Source organism: Salmo salar, chromosome 07 (genome assembly GCF_965601325.2).
Source record: "Salmo salar chromosome 07, fSalSal1, whole genome shotgun sequence".
NCBI classification, from domain to species: domain Eukaryota; kingdom Metazoa; phylum Chordata; class Actinopteri; order Salmoniformes; family Salmonidae; genus Salmo; species Salmo salar.
This window is the reverse complement of record NC_138297.1, coordinates 32,470,378-32,486,947: the sequence shown is the minus strand read 5'-3', so window position 1 is coordinate 32,486,947 and position 16,570 is coordinate 32,470,378. Positions and strand designations below refer to the sequence as shown.

Here is a 16,570-nt window from a genome sequence, read left to right as displayed (position 1 = left end):
ATACTTTAAAGTACTACTTAAGTCGTTTTTTGGGGTGTCTTTACTATTTATAATTTTTACAACTTTTCCTCCAGAAAATAATGTACTTTTTACTCCATATATTTTCCCTGACACCCAGAAGTACTTGTTACATTTTGACAGAAATGGTCAAATTCACACACTTATCAAGAGAACATCCCTGGTCATTCCTACTGCCTCTGATCTGGCGGACTCACTAAACCCAAATGCTTTGTTGAAGTGTTCCCCTGGCTATCCGCCAATAAAAAATAGACTACATTGTGCTGTCTGGTTTGCTTAATATAAGGAATTTGAAATGGTTTATACTTGTACATTTTAGCAATACCATTTACTTTTGATACTTAAGGATATTCAAAACCAAATACTTAGACTTTTACACCAGTAGTATTTTACTGGGTAACTTTCCCTTTTACTTGAGTCATTTTCTATTAAGGTATCTTTTTACTTTTACTCAAGTATGACAATTGGTTACTTGTTCCACCACTGATATTTGAACATGGCCCAGTGTCTCTCCTTCCTCCTATCGGTCTGTCTGTCTTCCCATCAGCATCATCAGTGTAGTAGAAAGCTGTTGTGTTGAGGAACCATGTGCAGTCAGTCTGCCTCTGACAGTAATCATCCAATGAATAATGAACACAAAGGACCAGAGAACACACACAAAGTGGTGAATACCAAACAGCTGTCAATGGCAGGCCACAGAAGATGACGGGTGTGTGTGTTCTATAGGCCCAGTGCAGCTGCATGCATGCCTGTAGCAATTATCCTCTCCCTAAATATGGGCTGGGGCAGGAAGGGGGTTGGATGAGTGTGTGTCTCGGGAAGGGGGTTCCAGTGGATCAGCACATATAATTAAGCGATTAACTGCCTAAAATGACAGCCTCATGACTTGACGTGTGTGTGTGTGTGTGTGTGTGTCTCTCTCTCTTTCACGCAAACATGCACGCACCCACATACACACTCCTTTTCTCAGGGCAATATGTATGTATGTTATCATGTGACTCAGACCTCAATGGGTCTGTTGTCTTTTAACCCTATTATGAACCCCAGACATCCAACCAGACAATCAGTCAGTCCCCTCTCTCTGAGCCTCTATGGTATTTTCATGGTTAATTTACTTAATTTACTTAGTCTGTATCCCAAGTTCCCAAACCTTAGTTGGTTCTGGTCAAAATTAGTGCACTATAAAGGGAATAGGGTGCCATTTGGGATGCAGGCCTTTCTGCAATGTAAAAAGCAAAAAAATAAAAAATGTGTTTGTTCGTGTGACCCACCAATTAAATTAGACTGATTTTTAGCTGGGACACAGTCTCAATCCACTATTTGGATTAGGATATTTAGTGGGTAGCCTAGTTAAACAATTGACTTCAGGCTGTTAAAGCAAAGAAAATGAGTCTTATCATCACTCTGTGATCCAGCCGCTATGATGATATCTCTTATCAGAACCTTGTATGTTTTTAGTACTCTCTGTTATCTCTTCCACCTTGTGTAGTGTCCTTGTTTGATGACGTCATCGTAACATATTTTCCTCTTCCTCATTCCCAGGCATCCCCAGGTGATGACCTCGCTGCTGTTCTCCAGCCCCACCCACGTTGTCATGAAGGATCGCGAACTGCCGTCATCCTCCCTCACCCTCCTCCACTACCCCGGGACGGCAGTACCTGTCAAGACACCCGGGGGTGGCCCATTACCCCCCTCCTCCACCACCCTCCACACCTCCACCTCTCCATCCCTCTCCAAACCCCAGCCATTCTGCCTGCAGACCCTCCAGACCGGCCCTCACCTCCTCGCCAGCATGCAGCTCCAGAAACTCAACTCCCACTACCAGAGTCTGGCTGGAGGTATAGGTGGCGGCGTAGCCTCTGGGCCCACCTCAGTACCTCAGAGGGGGTTTGGGGCCTCAACGCTGGGCTCAGCGGGGCAGCTGGTGGGGGGTACCCCTGGAGGTGTTGGAGGGAGGAATCAGGGCTGTGGGGGGATTATTGACTCTGACCCGGTGGACGAGGAGGTTCTGATGTCGTTGGTCGTAGAGCTGGGGTTGGACCAGGCTAACGAGCTGCCTGAACTCTGGCTAGGACAGAACGAGTTTGACTTCATAGCGGATGTACCTGCCGGATGCTGACCCACCCAAATGGAGGGATGAAAGGAGGGGATCTGTGCTCTCTCATTCTTTCCTTTTCATTACTCTCTAGGTTGGATTGACATAAACTCTGTCCCGGCTGGGTGCTCACCCAAACACAGAAAATTAGACTTTTGGGGTCACCCTCTGTTTTTCTCTGAAGGACAAGTTATGGACACAAACTGACCCAAAAAGAGCATGCTGTTCTCTTGTTTTTCCTCTGTATCGCCTTCTAAATTTAAAGGAGAAAGGATAGACACAGGGTCTAATGTTTTTGTGTGTCTCACAGAAAATACTATGTTACTGAGGGAACTTGAGCCTCAGGCCTGTCTGTCAATTTCACTGTACGTCCCAAGGGCCCCCTACACACACACCGGCAGAAGGAGGGATGGATGGTATTACGATCCGGTAATGGAAGTAGCAGCCGTGAAACAGGCACTTGTCACTTATTCAGTTACCCCAACATTCAGGAGAGTTCAGTGGGTTTGATGGGACACCACGGTGTCTGTGTGTATGTGTGTGATTGTTCAGGACCCTGTGACATAAGACAGACATGACAGGAGGCATCAGAAGCCTGTGTAGTCTCGGTGGACCGGTGTAACCTGACCTGTATGGTGCTGTCAGTGTCTGTATCTAAATAAATGAATGAGTCTTAACGTCCGTGGTCTTCGTGTACCTGGTAACTCTGTAGGTGAAATTAATCATAGTCCACACCCGCCCCATCATTCTCTCTGTCTATTGTAAGTCTCTTCATCCTTCTCTATCTCCACCCCCCCCCCCCCCCCCCCCCCATCTCTGTCCCCTGTGGTCCTAGAGCCAAGACGCTCCATTACTACCTACTCTGTTGTACCGTCAATGTGTATGTCCCAAATGGCACCCAATTCCCTGCATAGTGCACTACTTTTGACCAGAGCCCTATGGGTCCTGTTCAAAAGTAGTGCTGTGTGTGTTTTTATATATGTGTGTATGAGAGAGAGAATAGGGTGCCATATAGGATATAGCCAATAGTTAATGAGGGTTACAGGTAATGAGGCGGTTAAAGAAAGGTGACTTTAAAAATAAATAAAAAATATAGTATTTTTGGGGGAGGGGGTTGAATTGTGAGAGCTGAAGGCTAATTAATGATAAATGTATGATTGCGTAATTAAATTTTATTTTACAGTACCTGTTCAGAAGACTACAGAAACAAGATTTCCTCTTAGTCAATTGGAACTTTTCCTCTTTATTAAGTTCCCATGTTCCAAGTGTGAGTCACATGGCATCATCATGCTTTTTTCACCATGTGATACGTTGGCGTTTTTACCATGCGAGTTAGTCAGTCAGTAGGCCTACAGTAGACCAAAGCAGGAGTAGGCTACATATCTAAACAGGGTCCTTATTGTTTTGTAGTTTTAGTTGCTGGATCACTTGATCGTAAGAGAGCACGAGTGTGTGTGTGTGTGAGTGCTTGCATGGGAAAGTATTCCTGTAAGTTTCCCTTTAAGTTTTGACCCCAAGGAAATGCAAGATAACTGGTAACACACCAACTTATTTCCTAACCAGATACCCTTTGAGCTTCCAGACTAGCAAGAACATTTACTTTTCATGAAATGTTTGTTTTGCTTTCCTTATGACATTTCAGATCTTTTTGTGATCACTTTCTTTTTGTTTTAGCTCGAAACACTTCTTGCTATTGATTTTGTAAAGGAAAAAAAAAATGTTGGGAAAAAAAATGAATCACTTGTCTAGATACTGCACTGATTGTATGGTCCTAAGTTTCTTTCTTTAAATCACACCTTTTTTTAATTGAGGCCTTATTTTAGAAAGGGAGAGGGACCTATTTTTTTATTTGTACCTCTTTTTTTTGTTTTTGAAATGACAGATGGAATCATAACTGAGGTTGATTTTTGTTTTAGCACTTTCTCTGTTTGCATCTCATTTGTATCTTTATGAAAATATGTACTAGATCATATTTAAATGCTTGTATTTTTGTTACTTCTCTGCATTTGGGGGAAAATAAAGAATACCAATCTGAATCGTCTTTGTGTCATTACGCCGACCAGATGCAACATTTGTACATATTATTTTAGTTAATTCATTCATAAACCCTTGATTGCTGAGAACTGTTAACATTTTATATAACATGTCGCCATCTAGTGGCGACATGTCTCAAATCAACAGGTCACGCAAGTCCTATAATGAAAGAAAAATGGGCTGTTGGCCTATACAGCAACAAAACAGAATATTCGTAAGCATGATTTTAGAACGATTTGTCAAACTTATAAAAACACACCATTAATAGGCTACAACAGTTTATTGAGGGCCAGGGGTCAAGCATAATGCGGTGCCTTTGTTTAAGTCCTTAACTTCTGTAACTATGAGAAGATAAATAGAGCATACACTTAAAGCATATGGAAGCAAGCTGCCAGAAAGGACGTCACTAGTGACATTTGTCATGGAAATTGGGAACACATGCGCCGCATAAACTGAAGGGCTCTGTCACGCGCGCTGGCATTTCCTGACAGATATGGACAATTTACATTTGAGAGGCTCCGAGAAGCCGAAAACACATAGGCTACAGTACATACCAATATTTATTTTGTTGATTAGGATGAAGACATGTAGGCTAGACTTGCGAATCAGTATATTAATATTATGAAAATAAGTTAAACTGAATGTGCGTTGCTTAGGCATATTTCAATTTGAGAATATAGTAGTGAACGGAGGGAGCGGGGAGCAAACCCAGATCTCTGGCGTGATAGGCAAACATCCTACACATCACGCCAATAGTGTTAATACACTTGGTGAGAATTGTAACATGGCTCATATAGCGAGGATCGCTACACTGTCATTCATTTGAAATATATAAAATATTTACTATTGTATAAGAATCAGTGAGAGCCATATCAGTATTTGACCATTCAATACAATGCAAATACTGACGTATGCGTAGCTGGCCTGCTAAAATAACCATCTTCCGTATTTCTATCAAGTTCAAGGAACATCCAGTTGCAGTTGTTCTCCTCGACACTAGAGAGCGGACCATATAAACTCCGCTTGTTTGTCCCTCGTCATGCACAATACTCTGTCTTATTTTCTAAGGCCTGAAAGTGGGAGGTCCTTTTCCCCGCATACTCCAACATGGTGAGCTGTGTTTCCGAACGATTCTCGCCAGAATCATCGTCAAACATCACTTTTTCTGAATATAATATCCCACATATAACTGTGATAATTTGAAAATACATACATTTGGCGATGGCTAGTCCCTATATTGAAATAAGGATTTACATTTTGGTCTATGAAATTATATTTGAAAAACCGAATTATTTCACCATCAGCTAGCTAGCTAACTAGCTAGTTAGTGTCAATGCTGCTCATTTGAACCAAATGTTTCTGCTACCACTACTTTTACTTTCAAAAGTGTTTACCTGCCCATGGCAATTGAGCACAAACTTTTTGCAGGAATAATTGGGTTAAAGTAAACCCCGTTTCTTGTGTTTCTATCGAGTAGGCCACAGTCGGAATTGTCATTCAAGGACCGTGTAGGAAATGACTATATTGTACGCTGAACTCTGCTAGCCAGACAGGTCGCATGGTGTTTCGAATGAAACTGAGCTGTCTGTTGTTAGGCTGGAAGTTTAACTACATTAGTTGGGTTGACAAGTTATTTTTCTGGTTACTAGGCACGAGGACCGAAGAAGCACCTGAAGCGCGTTGCAGCGCCCAAGCATTGGATGCTTGACAAGCTCACCGGAGTGTTCGTAAGTACATGCTACTTCATACCTAAATGCTAAAACCACAATGTTACTGGTTAGTTGCAGACTAGCATGCAGATTATTAGCCAAATTGAGGGGCATATCTATGGACGCGTCGCATAGAAACGACTAGTTCCTGCAAAGATGTTGGGAAATGCAAGATGTGAAGGAACTAAAATGGTGGGATAACTTAACTCTTCACTCGGTGCATAACGTTGATTTGAGTCTTTCTGAATATTCTCTGGTGAGTGGCGAACCACCTGCAACCGAACAGACATTTATAAGAAACACAAAAAGTATAGGCAAGAACGTGTTCGTTAAATTACTTGTCACACATTGCTGTTATAATGCATAGTTATCTCTTCCTGTGTATACTTGTCTGCTGAACCAACATGGTCTATAGCTGTCATTGTTTACTGCTCATATAGTAGTTAAAATACCACACCCAATTTTATCTATGTAGGCGCCTCGTCCCTCCACCGGTCCCCACAAGCTGAGGGAGTGCCTGCCCCTCATCATCTTCCTCAGGAACCGTCTGAAGTACGCCCTGACCGGAGACGAGGTCAAAAAGATTTGCATGCAGAGGTTCATCAAGATCGATGGCAAGGTCCGCACCGACGTCACCTACCCCGCTGGCTTCATGGGTGAGTTGGGTTTGATGAGTGAGGAAGGGAGAGGAGTATAGTTTGCAGTGATGTGACCTTCCCAATTGACTTCATGGATGTGTCTGACTAGGGGAGAGGGGGATGGAAGATGCAAGGGGTGGGTGAAGGGTAATGAGAATGAAGTGAGGGACTGGAGGGAAGAAGGGGGAAGGGTACTGTTCCACTCATTCATGCTTTCACCTAGCCTGTGACTAGAGTTGGAAATGAGAGCAATGAAGACAAACTTTGGTTTTGATCAATGAGCTGAAAAAAAAATCTCACCAATACCTCTAAGAAGTTCTGAGCTCTAACTGAAAGAAGAGATGCATTTTGTAGTATTTGAGCAGGTTATGATGTGTATCCCCTTGTTGCTGTGAAATTGCATATGTAAATGTTTAATGTTGTGTGTCCCAGTCTAAGGAAGGGTTGTTGTGATGAGCATATCATGTTGGATGCAAGGCACTGAACTGACTGAAGACTTCTGCTTTAAATGTCGAAAGAATTTTGCAGTTAGCCTGATTTGGTAGATGGCATGCTTAGTGTTTGGAGTGAGTTTAATTTAGTTGTAGTCTCTCTGGGCTTTGGTGGTATCATGATCACGCTTGTCAAATTATTCCTCACTTGTTTTCTCATTTGTTCTTCATAGCTTCTGGTTAGATAAATGCACAACACACCTCACATCAGATGGAGGGACATCTGTGGACCCACTTAAAGGAATGTAATCTCTTTTTGGATCTTCACCCATATCCTCCTAGGGGTTCACGCAAAGTTGTACACACACCAGTAGACATTCACTCTCATATTCATGTTTTCTCAGGCACACATCTTCACATGCACCCCATTAGACTTTCATGCACACACCATCTTGAATGCACACACACTTCCATATGACTTTTATTCCTGCCAAGAGAGCTATGATGGTGTTGTGATTAATTTCCCAGGCCAGGTGAAACCTCACATTATGTAAATGCAGACCATGTAACACCTCTCCTTTAAGGCTTGCTCACACACTGCTGTTAGAAAATACTGTGGGATGTTAGCCGAGCCATCTAATGTACAATGGAGTGGATTTGTCACTGGACCATGCCCTCCCTCATTGGTGCACCACAAGGCTAGATTACATGCTTTGATGGCAAAACGGTGTGAGATGTTTTCCTCTGATACACAATTGAGTCTAGAGGATTTGTATAGTGCCCTTCCACCTGTCTGAGATTTACCAGTCTGAGTTTTTGCCTAGCTAGCTGATGTACAATGGAATGGGTTGTATTGTCCTTTTTATTAGTATCTGACCTGGGTAGCAGGTAGCCTAGCGGTTAGACAGTTGGGCCAGTAACCAAAAGGTTGCTTGTTCGAATCCGCGCCAACAAGGTGAAGGGAACTTGACCATAATTGCTCTGTTGACAATGGCAGACCCTGGCCATGACCCCGCTCTCTGGGGGTGTCACAGGAGTGAGAAATGCAAAAACGAATTTCTAATTCACCTGTGTTAATACACACTTGTACATGTGTGAAATAGGACGAATATAAGCACCAACCTAATTATTACTATTACGAAGGGACAAAATATAGTTGGGTTGACGGTCATTCAGTTGGTTTGACTGTCATTCTGACTACTGGTATCTGAAATGTGCAGTGTTATTTTGTTCCCAGTTATGAGAATTTGATCCTGACTGTATTGAATTTGAATTTGGTCTGATGCATCCTATTTTGGTGTTGGCCTGTTCTGGATTTGATCATTGATATGAATGCGTGATGTCTGTCTGTAGATGTGATCAGCATTGAGAAAACTGGAGAGCATTTCCGTCTGATCTATGACGTGAAGGGACGTTTCACAGTTCACCGCATTACCGCTGAGGAGGCCCAGGTATGACACGTTGTCACACATGGTTGCGAGTCTAGTTATTCACAGCTCAAGCCTGTCTTTTTAAACCAAGCAATACAAGTACAATATGATCTTCTGTATGGAGGGAGCAATGAAGAAAGTCTTTGGTTTTGATCGAGCTGAAAAAAAACCCTCACCAATACCTCTAAGAAGTTCTGAGCTCCAACAAAAATAATTGGATGAATCCTAATGTGAAACGGTTACAAATTCAACCTTTTGTGTAAATGCCTAGCATGGTTTCAGTTGGAGTACTTATGCTTGTTTAGACTTCAAAACCAAGTGGGTAATCCATTTTTTAAAGTCATATCTTACATTTTACTGCTGACATGTAAAATGTTTTTGGTCTATCAACAGTTGACTAATGAAACATTCTAGTGGATTTTCCCTTTTAATTAAGCATTTACACTTCTGAGTCTAGGTTTGGGAAGCCCTGCCAGAACAATCACTCACTTTCTCCTCCATCTTTCTCTCCCTCTTCTTCCCTCCAGTACAAACTGTGCAAGGTGAAGAAGAACCTCATCGGCACCAAAGGAGTCCCCCACCTGGTGACCCACGACGCACGCACCATCCGCTACCCCGACCCTCTCATCAAAGTCAATGACACAGTCCGCATCGACCTCGCCACTGGCAAGATCACGGAACACATCAAGTTCGACACAGGTAACATCACGGTTAAAAATATATACTTTTAAAGTGATTGAAAGGGAAATGTATACCTGTGGGGAAAGTGGTCTTTCAGGTTAGCTTGTTAGATTTTCGAAGTGTTACATATCGAATCTATTAAGTGTGGTGTGGGGGGGGGTGGTGTGTTAGTAATGTCTCTCTTGTCTTAAATTTATTCGAGTTGAAAAATGATTAGAAAAGCAGGATAAGTTGCAGTGCAGCTTGTTCAGTGCTGTTATGTTGTTCCCCCTTGCACACATCAACTAGTTTCCTACTATCCCTGTCTTGCAACCCATGGCTGGCAAGGACGCTTGATCTCAGACACTGTTACACGGGCATAGTAACTAAATTAAGATTTTTGTGTAGTCTTGCTTATCCCAGGGTAGAGGGGTTACATTTTCTTCAATTGTGAATGTAGAACTGGATGGTTGACTCATTTTGACACTTTGTAGGAAAAATAAATTGTGAAAAATGGTGGTCTGTTCATACAGACCTTTGGATCCACTAACCACCATCCTTGAAACTTTTTGAAGAATTGACTGATGCAAAGCAACAATACTACCCAATCAAATCATACTTTTGACCTCATGTCTCCCCTCTCTTCTCCCTGTAGGTAACCTGTGCATGGTGACCGGTGGTGCCAATTTGGGGCGTATTGGTATCATCACCAACAGGGAGAGGCATCCCGGCTCGTTTGACGTTGTGCACGTCAAGGATAGTGCTGGAAACATCTTCGCCACCAGGCTTGGAAACATCTTCATCATTGGCAAGGTAAGTAGAGAAGACCTATACATGCGCACTCAAACAGATACCTGCACATCCACACACACCTTCGCATACAAACATGAACTACACTACACACTAGAGGTCGACCGATTATGATTTTTCACCGCCAATACCGATTATTGGAGGGCCAAAGAAACCCGATACCGATTAATCGCCGGATTATTATTTTATTTTTATTTTTTTGGTGTAATAATGACAATTACAATACTGAATGAACACTTATTTTAACTTAATATAATGTCTCAAATAAATAAATATGTTAAATTTGATTTAAATAATGCTAAAACAAAGTGTTGGAGAAGAAAGTAAAAGTGCCGTATGTGCCATGTAAGCTAGCGTTTAAGTTCCTTGCTCAGAACATGAGAACATATGAAAGCTGGTGGTTCCTTTTAACTTGTTATGGATAGGGGCAGTATTTTCACGGACGGATAAAAAAACGTACCCGATTTAATCTGATTATTACTCCTGCCCAGAAACTAGAATATGCATATAATTATTAGCTCTGGATAGAAAACACTCCAAAGTTTCTAAAACTGTTTGAATGGTGTCTGTGAGTATAACAGAACTCATATGGCAGGCCAAAACCTGAGAAGATTCCAAACAGGAAGCGCCCTCTCTGACCATTTCTTGGCCTTCTTGATCATCTCTATCCAAAACAGGGGATCTCTGCTGTAACGTGACATTTTCTAACGCTCCCATAGGCTCTCAGAAGGCGCCAGAACGTTGAATGATGACTTTGCAGGCCATGGCTGAAAAACAGTAGCGCATTTGGATAGTGGTCGATCTGAGAACAATGAGTCTGGCGCGCGCGTGCACGAGAAGAGTCCATTTTACTTTCTGTCTTTGAATGAAACCAACGACTCCCGGTTGGAAAATTATCGCTTTTTTACGAGAAAAATCGCATAAAAATAGATTTTAAACAGCGTTTGACATGCTTCGTAGTACGGACATTTTTTGTCACGAAACGCGTCGGGCGCGTCACCCTTCGTTACCCTTCGGATAGTGTCTTGAACGCACAACAAAATGCCGCTGTTTTGGATATCACTATGGACTATTTGGAACCAAAACACGGTGAATTTACTAAATTACTCACGATAAACGTTCACAAAAAAACATAATTATTTTAAGAATTATAGATACAGAACTCCTCTATGCACTCGATATGTCCGATTTTAAAATAGCTTTTCGGTGAAAGCACATTTTGCAATATTCTCAGTAGATAGCCCAGCCATCACGGCTAGCCATTTAGACACCGACCAAGTTTAGCCCTGATCAAACTCCGATTTACTATTACAAAAGTTTCATTACCTTTGTCTTCGTCAGAATGCACTCCCAGGACTGCTACTTAAATAACAAATGTTGGTTTGGTCCAAAATAATCCATCGTTATATCCAAATTGCGGCGTTTTGTTCGTGCGTTCCAAGACACTATCCGAAATGGTAAATCAGGGTCGCGAGCATGGCGCAATTCGTGACAAAAGATTTCTAAATATTCCATTACCGTACTTCGAAGCATGTCAACCGCTGTTTAAAATCAATTTTTATGCCATTTTTCTCGTAAAAAAGCGATAATATTCCGACCGGGAATCTCCGTTTAGCTAAACAGAGGAAAGAAAACAAAGCTTTCGGTCGACGCGGGCACGAGCCTGAGTCTCACAGTACTGTAACCAGCCACTATCCAAACGCGCTACTTTGTTTCAGCCAGAGCCTGCAAAGCCACGGTTCAGCATTTTGCCGCCTTCTGAGAGTCCATGTGAGCCGTAGAAAGTGTCACGTAAGAGCAGAGATCCCCTGTAATAGATAGAGATAATCAACAAGGCCAAGAAATGGTCAGACAGGGTACTTCCTGTACAGAATCTTCTCAGGTTTTGGCCTGCCAAATGAGTTCTGTTATACCACAGACACCATTCAAACAGTTTTAGAAACTTTGGAGTGTTTTCTATCCAAAGCTAATAATTATATGCATATTCTAGTTTCTGGGCAGGAGTACTAATCAGATTAAATCGGGTACGTTTTTTATCCGTCCGTGAAAATACTGCCCCCTAGCCATAACAGGTTAATGTTATGTCATAATTACGTAAAATTCTGGCAAATTAGTTGGGAACGAGCCATGCGGCCCAGACTGTTGCATATACCCTGACTGCGTGCAATGAACGCAAGAGAATTGACACAATTTCCCTTGTTTAATATTGCCTGCTAACCTGGATTTCTTTTAACTAAATATGCAGGTTTAAAAAAAATATACTTCTGTGTATTGATTTTAAGAAAGGCATTGATGGTTAAATACATTCGTGCAACGATTGTGCTATTTTTCTCAAATGCGCTTTTGTTAAGTCATCCCATGTTTGGTGAAGTTGGTCTTCACACAGTTCGCAATGAGCCAGGCGGCCCAAACTGCTGCATATAGCCTGACTGTTGCACAGAACGCAATAGAAGTGACACAATCTCCCTAGTTAAAATAAATTCATGTTAGCAGGCAATATTAACTAAATATGCAGGTTTAAAAATATATACTTGTGTATTGATTTTAAGAAAGACTATGTTTATGGTTAGGTACACATTGGTGCAACGACAGTGCGAATGCGCTTGTTAAATAACCGTTTGGCGAAGTAGGCTATGATTCAATGATAAATTAACAGGCACCGCATCGATTATATTCAACGCAGGACAAGCTAGGTAAACTAGTAATATCATCAACCATGTGTAGTTAACTAGTGATTATGTTAAGATTGATTGTTTTTTACAAGATGCGTTTAATGCTAGCTAGCACCTTACCTTGGCTCCTTGCTGCACTTGCGTAACAGGTAGTCAGGCTGTCATGCAGTCTCCTCGTGGAGTGCAATGTAATCGGCCATGATCGGTGTCCAAAAATGCCGATTACCGATTGTTATGAAAACTTCAAATCGGCCCTAATTAACTTCTATGGGCTACGTAGGCCATCTGCGGGACACAGCCAGTGAAATATCAGGGCGGCAAATTCAAAAAACAAAATGTCATAATTCAACTTTCTCAAACATACAACTATTTTACACCATTTTAAAGATACACTTCTCCTTGATGTAACCACATTGTCCGATTTCAAAAAGGCTTTACAGCGAAAGCAAAACATTAGATTATGTTAGGAGAGTACATAGAGAAAAATAATCACACAGCCATTTTCCAAGCAAAGACATGTCAATAAAACACAGCTAAATGAACCCTTGATGATCTTCATCAGATGACACTCCTAGGACATTATGTTACACAATACATGTATGTTTTGTTTGATAAAGTTCATATTTATATCCAAAAACAGCATTTTACATTGGCGCGTGATGTTCAGAAAATGTATTCCCACCAAAACCTCAGGTGAATGTGCACATCAATTTACAAAAATACTCATCATAAACATTGACAAAATATATAACAATTATTTAAAGAATTATAGATAGACTACTCCTGGATGCAACCGCTGTGTCGGATTTTAAAATAGCTTTACGGAGAAAGCACATTATTCAATATTCTGAGTACATAGCTTGCCATCACAGCAAGCTATACAGACACCCGCCAAGTTCGGGGTCACCTAAACTCAGAATTAGTATTATAAATATTCTCTTACCTTTGCTGATCTTCGTCAGAATGCACTCCCAGGACTGCTACTTCCACAAGAAATGTTGTTTTTGTTCTAAATAATCCATATTTATGTCCAAATGCCTCCGTTTTGTTCATGCGTACAGATCACTATCCAAAGGCATAACGCGCGAGCGCGGTACCAGAGACGAAAAGTCAAAATGTTCCATTGCCCTACTTAAAAGCATGTCAAACGCTGTTTAAAATCAATCTTTATGGTATTTTTAACGTAAAATTGCAATAATATTCCAACCGGACAATAGCATATTCATTCAAGAAGAAAAAGAAGGAATGGCGCGCTCGCGGGATCGCGCATATCCAATCCCTTTGTCCACAGGCAGTCCACTGATTGACTGAGCTCCTATTATCTGCCCAGTGACAGAAGAATGCTGAAAGAACTTTCTGAAGGCTGTTGACAGCCAATGGAAGCCTTAGAAAGTGCAACGTGACCCCACAGAAACTGTAGTTTCGATAGAGAATCAAAATAACTACAATTCTGACATTCCACTTCCTGGTTGGATTTTTCTCAGGTTTTTGCCTGCCATATGAGTTCTGTTATACTCACAGACGCCATTCAAACAGTTTTAGAAACTTCAGTGTTTTCTATCCAAATATACTAATAATATGCATATTCTAGTTTCTGGGCCAGAGTAGTAACCAGTTTAATTTGGGTACGTTTTTCATCCGGCCGTGAAAATACTGCCCCCTACACCCCAACAGGTTAATCGGCCATTCTGATTTAACAATGATGAATAGTAGCTTTACCAACCATTCCAAAACAACTAGACTGCAGACAACCATTGTGGGGGGGCGACGACGACACTACTTCAGATTTGATAGGAAGTGTGTTCTATAGAGAGACCCGTTCACGGTGCAGTTCACCCAAATTACACAATTGGTCCTTACCATGTAAGCAGTCTATGGACAAGTAATGACAGTAATCCATGCTTTGGTTTAGTTTCCCTGGCACTGTTTCTACATGCTAATGTTTCAGCATTTGTGGCACAAATCCCATTTAAGTCATGGGACCAATGTTAGCATTTTTTGCACCTTTTCAAATCATCTAAGTGACTGAGCTTCACAATACATTTTAGTTCATCTGTGGACTTTGAGCTTCACAATACATTTTAGATCAAGGGTCTCCAACCTTTCCTTGCATGAGAGCTCCTTTAAAAAATGAAACATGTTGAGTGTTGTTTTTTTCTAGCTTTCAAATAGCCATCTTCTTCTCTTCCCTGTGTCTGTAATATACTGTGAGCTACTCCTAGGTGGGCTGTGAGCTCGTGATCGGCCTGTTGGAGACCCCTGCTTTTAGATATTGCCAGATGATTTGGACATGATACGCGAAAAATGCTAGTATGGGTCCTATGACTAAAATGGGATTTGTGCCGCAAATGCTAGCATTGGGAAACTGCGCCATGACAACTAAACCAAAACATTTTCCATAGACTACTGACAGGGTAAGAAAACAACATGTAATTTGGGTGAACTATCCCTGTAACACAAGTAAATACTACAGCCTGATCAATTTATTGGTCCCAAGCGTTATAGGCAGGTTTTGGTTGTTTTTCATTTTAATTCCCCCCCCCCCCCTTTTCTCCCCAATTTTTGATCTTGCCTCATCGCTGCAACTCCCCAACAAGCTCGGGAGAGTTGAAGGTCAAGTCATGCGTCCTCCAAAACATGACCCGCCTAACCATGCTCCTTAACACTCGCCAGCATAACCTGGAAGCCAGCCAACACCAATGTGTTGGAGGAAACACGGTTCAACTGGTGACCGGGGTCAGCCCACTGGCACCCACTTGCCACAAGGAGTCGCTAGAGCGCCATGAGCCAATTAAAGCCCTACCGGTCTAACCCGGATGACTCTGGGCCAATTGTGTGCTGTGGGACTCCCACAGCCTGGGAAATTAACCCGGGTCTGTAGTAATGCCTCTAGCACTGCATGCGATGCGGTGCCTTAGACCGCTGTGCCACTCGGGAGGCCGGTTTTGGTCTTTCTAGACTAACATCAGTATTTGTTACAGCTAAGATGAAATGTTCCTTTTTCCTAAGAACCAGCGTTCACTTTAAATTATATTATCTTTTGTCCACTTACGTTTGACCACTTCCTGTGCCATGTTTATAGATTCCCTCTTTACCGGCATTCTTTTGTAATATCTTCCGTTTACTCTCTCCCCCTATCTTCAGGGCAACAAGCCGTGGGTGTCCCTGCCCCGTGGAAAGGGTATTCGTCTCACCATCGCTGAGGAGAGAGACAAGAGAATCGCTGCCAAGGCCGGCAGCAGCTAAGTCCTGTATGTAGGTCTAGGCATCCTGGCTTTGAAATAAAAACAATGTTATTTACAACAAAATCCAACCGCTGACTTGACTATTGTTTTCCATGTTGATGTTCAGTGAATTATTGGGGTTGTAAATTATTTGAAAGGGAAATGTATTTTGGAATGTTTATGTAGGTTCCTTGTCAACTAGTGAGAGGATGAGTATTTTGTTACAATTAGGCCTGTTATTTACACAGTCTAGTGCTTATGATCATAATCTCACTGAACATTACAGTATGTGCTGAGCATGTTGTGATAATTGCCATTTAACACTTCACATTCACTAAAACCAGTATTCCGGGTCATTCTGTACATACGGTACACAGGTTGTGTATATGGGCACTCAATCTTCTATGAACATTGTCATGCACTGGAAGGTGTGGTTTGGGTGATGTTGGACATATGTTATTGCTGCTGGTCATTAGGGGGACGTCTTCCAGTTTTCACCTTGCGGAAGACCATGGAGAAGAGGGCTGCAAGCACCATCAGGACAAATTGGACACATTGCCCACTGAACAAAAATGTAAATGCAACAATTTAAAAGATACTGCTTTAGTTAATATAAAGAAAGTGGTCAATTGAAATATGTACATTAGGACCTAATCTATGGATTTCACATGAGTGATAATACACATACCATAAAGAAGTAGGGGTTGTGGATCAGAAAACCAGTTGGTATCTGGTGTTACCATCTGCCTCATACAGCGCAACACATCTCCTTCACATAGTTGATCAGATTGTTGATTGTAGCCTAGAATGTTGACCCACTCCAATCGCTGGGCGAAGTTGCTGGATTTG

General features: G+C 41.8%; 3 protein-coding genes and 2 non-coding genes across 5 annotated transcripts in view; all 5 read left to right on the top strand.

The window, feature by feature from the left end:
* Positions 1-1,842, top strand: part of hdac8 (histone deacetylase 8) — a 42,546-nt gene extending 40,704 nt beyond the window's left edge. The window contains exon 11 of the mRNA XM_014207426.3: positions 1,561-1,842. Coding sequence (XP_014062901.1) covers positions 1,561-1,574 — 14 coding nt within the window. The 3' untranslated portion in view covers positions 1,575-1,842. The remainder of the gene's footprint in view (positions 1-1,560) is intronic.
* On the top strand, positions 1,574-2,137 carry LOC106609035 (cbp/p300-interacting transactivator 1). Its single transcript, XM_082977208.1, has 2 exons — positions 1,574-1,672; positions 1,763-2,137. The coding sequence occupies exons 1-2, from the start codon at positions 1,574-1,576 to the stop codon at positions 2,135-2,137; spliced, it is 474 nt and encodes a 157-aa protein (XP_082833334.1).
* A 3,026-nt stretch (positions 2,138-5,163) lies between these two features.
* Positions 5,164-15,810, top strand: LOC106609058 (small ribosomal subunit protein eS4). Its single transcript, XM_014207427.3, has 7 exons — positions 5,164-5,257; positions 5,797-5,874; positions 6,332-6,512; positions 8,279-8,376; positions 8,883-9,054; positions 9,671-9,828; positions 15,642-15,810. Exons 1-7 carry the CDS (start codon positions 5,255-5,257, stop codon positions 15,741-15,743), a joined length of 792 nt encoding a protein of 263 aa, XP_014062902.1. The 5' UTR covers positions 5,164-5,254; the 3' UTR covers positions 15,744-15,810.
* On the top strand, positions 6,743-6,820 carry LOC123743880 (small nucleolar RNA SNORD61). Its single transcript, XR_006770732.2, has one exon. It is a non-coding gene; the product is annotated as a small nucleolar RNA SNORD61 (small nucleolar RNA).
* LOC123743881 (small nucleolar RNA SNORD61) lies at positions 8,483-8,557 on the top strand. Its single transcript, XR_006770733.1, has one exon. It is a non-coding gene; the product is annotated as a small nucleolar RNA SNORD61 (small nucleolar RNA).
* Positions 15,811-16,570: the final 760 nt, after the last annotated feature.